The sequence below is a fragment of the Nuphar pumila genome, chromosome 4 (genome assembly GCF_984573655.1).
Source record: "Nuphar pumila chromosome 4, dmNupPumi1.hap1.1, whole genome shotgun sequence".
Lineage (NCBI taxonomy): Eukaryota > Viridiplantae > Streptophyta > Magnoliopsida > Nymphaeales > Nymphaeaceae > Nuphar > Nuphar pumila.
This window is the reverse complement of record NC_143252.1, coordinates 102,894,978-102,901,412: the sequence shown is the minus strand read 5'-3', so window position 1 is coordinate 102,901,412 and position 6,435 is coordinate 102,894,978. Positions and strand designations below refer to the sequence as shown.

The window sequence follows — 6,435 nt, the reverse complement described above, 5'->3', positions numbered from 1 at the left end:
TAAGCCATGCTGAAATAATTTTTTTTTGTCTTTTTTGCATTCAATAAAATAAATTAAATCTAACCTACACGCAAAACAAATAAAGAAATGGGGAAAAAGAGGCTTACCTTGCAGTTCACCTCCAATCGGAAGGGTTGAGAAAAAGGGTGATCCTTCTTCGTGCCTTCGACGATGAGAACAAGAAGAAGCTAGCGACGATGAGGATGTGAAGTAAAAAAGAAACTAAGAAGAAGAACCAAGGAAGAAACCAACCAAGAGTGAATCGGGGGAAGAAGAGAGAAGAGCGAGAAAAAAGAGGGGCATCCCTAGAAGAAAGACGCCTTATGAAAGATGGGTTTTTATACTAAAAATTAGGGTGAACAATTTTTCTAAAAAAACACTTAACTAATTTTTGAAAATTTCAAAACTACACTTCTAAAAAATATATTTTCAAAAATAATCAAACTTAAACTAATTTAAACACTTTAAAAACACAGGAAAGGTTTGAAATTGACGATTTTAGCTTTATTTTGATTTTAAAGCATTATATTAAAAAATACTAACAAGAATGAGTTTTTAATTCATTTTTTACGATGGATCATGCAAAAAAATATGTATATAAAATGCAGAATTTATGCATGATCAACTAACACCACCGTCTTTAGTAAAAAAAAACAAGATGATGATCCACCTAATGTCAATGCTTTCAATTCATAAACATGCAAATCCAAAATCTCATATATTATTAGGAGGATGGTCATAAGCCGCTGGCATAAAAACTCCCCCAATATCTTCTGTGTCTTCCATCAAACCTTGAACTTCATTGACATTCCTTATTACAGAAAGAAAAAGTTTTTTTTGATAGGCTAGTAAACTAATACCTCTAAGGTGCTAATAATTTTGCACTGATAACTACTGGTTTAGTTAGGGTGATCCAAGTTCCAACAGAAAAATAAGAATCTCAGCAGCAACCTTCCTTGTTTTAGGATTACTTTGAGCTTGATGTGCATATCTTATGGCTTATAGCATTGTACAGTGGTGTTGTCTGTGAAATTCTTTCTGCATGTTGATGAGTCATCGCAGGACACCAACTTTTGTTGCCATTACAACTTATCTGCAATTCTTCCAAGTTCATCGGCGAGTTTGCTCAGAACTGCAACCAAGCTGTCAGCATGGTCTTTCCTTTGATTCCTGTCCAATTGGCAATTTATGTTCTGTGCCTCAAGATGTGCATTCAGTAGTCTGCTATTCCTCTCCAGGATTTCAATCAACCTAACCTGTAAATTTGTGTCACCTTCCTCCTCAGATGGTGGCCGCTTCCGCTTTTGTCCAGCCTGAGATGCAGACCCTTTCTCGGTGTTCATAGTCTGTTGTTTCTCAGCTGCAGCACCTGCATATAAGTAGGTGTTCAGGAAAGATGGATGACCTTCCCTCTTCTGAAACACAAGCACTAAAGTCCCCTCAACCAGACCATGAAACCAAATGAAGCTAGGTCTCAACATCTTTCATTCTACATGCATGAGGGAAGAAACCTGTTAACAAGGTGGAAAGAATAGAACTATAAGACCATGGCCTTTTCAAAGATTCCAAGTACACTCCATTGGACTTCAAAATATGACAAATTCAAGCTAACCAACATTCTTCTCCTCCTTTCTCTCCTGTTTCTCATACTTCAAAAAATTCCCACAAGCATAATCCTCATTCTTATTTCTGTGAGCTGGAGAAAAAATTATTCTTGAATCAGGAATCATGCAGTGCAACCATAGCAATATAAAGGGATGGCTAAGCAGCGATCACTACATGGCAATCGATGCTTCACATTGGCTCGTACATACAATAAAATACCGAATACAAGTAATTAATTTGAAAATAAAGGTAAAGAGAAAGCCATAGACTTCTGAGATGAATCCTGTATTATTTCAAAGAGTCATGGACCGATCAAGTGCCATATATGACAACTGTGATCACAGTTTCAAAACCCAGCCATTTTCAATGACAAAACAGTTTTCATACAACTTTTAGATGCCACTTATTGCTTTGGATAAACGCTACAAGGAGAAACGGCTAAAAGTTAGAGGAAAACATTTTCATGGCTTAACGACAAAATGACAATTCTTCAGAAAATTGCACTAATGTTTTATTCATAGCATGGCATACAGGGTTCTTACTTCTTAGTTGTAAGTAGTCATGGCCTACCTAGTTTATACATCATACTGATACCTACAATTGTCAAATACTGCAGGCCAAAAAGACATTTGGTTTCCTTAGGGGGGCATTAGATTGCACGGACAGCTGCTGTCCGCGCTCCAAATGCCCGACACAAACATCGGACACGTAGAATGCCTCGAACACGACGTCTGGCATGTCCTGCGGGACACCTTTTTGATGTACTGTGGTATTCCACCCCTCCCCCTAGAGCAGTGGTGTCTGAAACACCTGAGACAAAAACCAAAAAAAAGGAATGGAACACCTAGGACAAAAAACTCAACTTGTCTAGGACACCTCTGTGCCGAGCCAGGAGTGTCCAGACAGGACTATATTACACAGTCCTGTCCGCGCAATCAAATGCCCCCTTAGCTTCTGATGATTTCCAGTCCAAGATCCCTATTTTCTAATTGCAGTTCCAGGAACTGCTGATGAGTGACATGGTCCTCCAAGAGATATGAAGGAATGAAAGACAGTAGGATATTGAGTTATATTGTTCTTATTCAACTCTTTCCTTTTACATTGATTCTGGTAAAAAACGTAAATCTTTATGCATGGCATAATAAGCCGTTGAACCTACAACCATGACATGGCATTTTGTTTTGTTTCAAGCAATCGCTTAGCTCAATTCTTACCGACACTTCCAAAATTCAACTATTCATTTCTCCTGCTGTTCATTCTACCTTTTTTTTATTTCTCTTCTTCTTCCTTTACTCTTTCTAAAATTTTCAAAACTCTGAGATCTAAATGAATTCTCATAAACCAGACCTTCATGTGATAAATAAGAGTTAGAAAAGATATAGATTGGATATCAGAGGAATGGAACTCTAACAAAAAATTGCTTAACATGTCCCTGATAATCCAAAAACCAGTTTACAAAGAATTGGGGTAAGAAGACAAATGAATTAAAGCTAAGTGCGCACAGAAGTCCTCTCCGAAGTCGACCAGCAACTCTCAAACTAAATAGCAAGTAGCATATATGCCTATCACAGAATGTATGAAGTTGCAAAAACTACAAAGTTGTTGATATGGCTTCCCTCTCCCAACAAACTAAACAGTGATCACAAATCATCTACTTAGTAATTGTCAAAAGAAAGCTAGCAGAAATTGCTACACCAACACAATCCCCACAAAATCTGCGAAATCTCCAAATTATGAGCCAAAGGCACACATGGCAATCAACAAAAATTGCGCAACAATTGTGACAGAAAACGATCAGGCAAAAAGGAAAAAGATGCAAGACGCATATGAACACTGAATCCGGAATTCATCATCACAACATTCAGAAGAAGAAAACCCCGAAATTCAACAACCCAAAAACCATATTCAGATAAAAATTCACGCTTACCCGGATCGAAACACCTTATAAAACATGGCTGAAGATGATTCCCTGCAGCAGAAAAATAAAAACAAAAAATTGCCCGCAATTAAACCCTAGAAAGTCAGATCTCCGGAATCTCGTTCGATAAACAAGATCCAATCCCAAAACAAGATGAAGAAGAAGGTTACCTGCGCTAATGGGCACGTCCGGCACCGGCGAGGAGGGACTCTCGAGCTTAATCTCCGCCGGCGGAGTCGGCGTCGAGCTCCTGCCCTCCGCCTCCTCCTGCCCGGACGGCTCGCAGTCGGAGAACAGTCCCTCGTCGGCAGTAGCCGGCCTGCCGCTGTCGAAGATCGGCTTCGTCGCCACCGGCGGCACCTCACTCGTCCCGCCGGCGGCGTCCCCGTCGAGCACGTCGTAGACCTCCCGATCGAAGAATCCCGGCAGCCGCCTCTCCCTCCTCAGATCGTTCCGCATCTCCCAGAAGCTCTCGTCGCCCCGGCTCTCCCACTCCTTTATCTTCCTGAAGTCTCCGGCGAGGTTGCTCCACCGCTTCTGGCACTGCACCGGCCCCCGGTCCACGCCGTACCGCCTGCAGTACGACGAGATCGCCGCCCATTTCGGCTCCGCCGCCGCCGCCCCTCCACCACCGCCGCCAGCCTTCCCCCCCTTGCTCTTGGTGTCCCTCTTCCCCTGGATCAGCACCAGAATCTCCCGCCGCGTCCACCGGGGGAGCCTCGGTGGCTTGTTCTCCTCACTGCCGTCGAACGCCGGTAACGCAACGATGAAGCCCTCATCCTCAGACGCCTCGTTGCGCATGACGACCTAACAGAGTTTGCTTTTATCTCGGGTTCTTCCCCCCTCTTTCTTCCCAAGTGGTGACGGCGTTTAGACGGCGCCGTTTGGGGAGAAGTCCTTTTGGGGAGGAGGGTTGGGGGTGGTGACCCTTTTAGAGGGAGGGGATTGGAGAAGAAAGAGTTAGGGATAACGGGTAGGGTTCGTTAAGGTGTGGGGGGTTACTTAATCAAATTTGGTAATTGAATATTATAATAAGAATCAAATCATGGGGTTCAATGACAATAAATGAATGGGTTGCTCCTAGCTTTTGGGGTTAATAGATTTTGTTCCTTTGGGATTGGGCTTTAAAGGACCTTACTATAAATTATAGTATGTAATATTTGACCTTTTTTTTAGTGAAAAGATAGGGCACCCCCACCCTGACCCCACGACCTTAAGGCCCCCATCCTTATTTGGGGCCTAAAGGGTATTTGCCTTATCGACTCTTAAGGCTGATTGGGGATTTAGCGGTGACATATTCGAAGTAGGGGTGGGCAACGGGTAAGGCGGCACCCATGGGCCATGCCGACCCGGCCTCCTATGGGTCGGGTTTGGGTAATGGTTTTAGGTTCAGGCTCGTTATCAAAATCCGGTCTGTTATATATGTTGGTCGGCTCGTAGATTACCGGGCCGAATTCGATGGATCTGAGCTATTTATTAATTATTAATAATATAAAAATTAAAATTTTAGGAAACCATCACTGAGAACTGTTATTTCAACCTTGTGAAAAATGGATTTCAGAAAAGAGATTTCAAGCCTAGAGGCACATTCTTAAGATCGCTATCTTTAGAACTTCAATCGCCCCATTCCAGGAATTCCGAAGATGCGAAAAAGGGTTTTGTTACAACTGAGTTCCCAGGATACAACTAGGCTCGAACCTCAAGAGAGTCACTGCTTCGCAAGAACAGATGACCTCTCCCACACATGAACTCTGCAAGCCAAACCGAGATGAAAGAAAGGAGAAAACTGGAGTCATAAATTTCGATCATTCAAAAGACGAAAAGGAAAAGATTTATAGACTTGTGAGAAAGGCCAAAACGTTTTGAGATAAATGAGATTAATGGCCATAATCCAGACGGTTTGAAAATAGGATGAAAAAGTCCTTGAACAGTCACCCACCTTTGACTGTCAATCAAAGGCCTTCAAAACCGTCCAACAGTCACAATGCAACATAAACTCAATATAAATGTTATTAAAATCTTTCAAACGGCCAAATATCTCAAAACCAAAAATCCAAAACGGACATTTGCACCTCATATGCACCTTGCACTGCTGCGAGCGTGCGAAGTGCGCCATCAAAACGTCACATTGTGCCTCAAGCGCGCACGCGTGCGCGAACGATGTGTCTGTTGTTGCACGATGCGCAGCAACGTCTGCAATCTACCTAAAGACTCAAGGCTTACCAAAGTAAAGAATAGATAACAAACTATCTATTTAACCCTCTTGAATATTTTTCTCTCTTAGATATGAGACTAAACATTTTCAAAACACTTTTGGTAGTAAACAAAATCATCAAGATTTAATATTTTAAAACTTTTCTAGCAAGAATGGGGTCACTTAATGGGTTTGCCTCCTTGTGAGGTAAAACTCTGGGTTGAGGACATGACCCCTTGCCTTACGAGCCCTAATTGTGATAAAACAATGACAGCCTGTATGGGCGAGCAGAATTCGATCATGGGCCTTCAGTTTGACACGGGACCTCTATGAGTTTTGAAAAAAACAAAATTATTATTTGGATGATAGGACTATTAATCATATTTATGTTAAAATGTGATAATTTGGTTATTTCGTCAAATAATTATGCAATAATGTGCCCGACAAATCCAACCTTAATGTGCCTGGGACTATTGAGGTTTTAGGCCGAGGCCGTTAGGTACCGGATGGGTTGTGCTTGGGTCGGCCTTCAAACTACTGGCATGGCTCGAGGAGCTTGAGTTATTTATTATTTTTTTAATAATATAAAAATTTTAAAAATTAGCTATTGCATAGTAACTTGGTAACTATTACTATTTACCTAATTAGTCATATTAATTTTATGAAAACTTGAAAGATAATTAAGTGAGTGCATGAGAAGTTAAAAACTTGTAAATTA

At 41.4% G+C, this 6,435-nt stretch overlaps 1 protein-coding gene across 2 annotated transcripts; it reads right to left on the bottom strand.

Annotated features, from left to right (window-relative positions):
• Positions 1–695: 695 nt before the first annotated feature.
• Positions 696–4,407, bottom strand: LOC149840381 (trihelix transcription factor ASR3-like). Of its 2 annotated transcripts, XM_090003140.1 has the most exons (4): positions 3,694–4,407; positions 3,533–3,574; positions 1,613–1,696; positions 1,352–1,511 (listed from the first exon to the last, which is right to left on the bottom strand). In XM_090003140.1, exons 1-4 carry the CDS (start codon positions 4,322–4,324, stop codon positions 1,468–1,470), a joined length of 801 nt encoding a protein of 266 aa, XP_089859266.1. In that variant the 5' UTR covers positions 4,325–4,407; the 3' UTR covers positions 1,352–1,467. The 2 variants fall into 2 exon arrangements, with proteins under 2 accessions (XP_089859265.1, XP_089859266.1); XM_090003139.1 differs by lacking the exon at positions 1,613–1,696 and having other exon boundaries at positions 696–1,369; positions 3,694–4,396.
• Between the last annotated feature and the right edge of the window lie 2,028 nt (positions 4,408–6,435).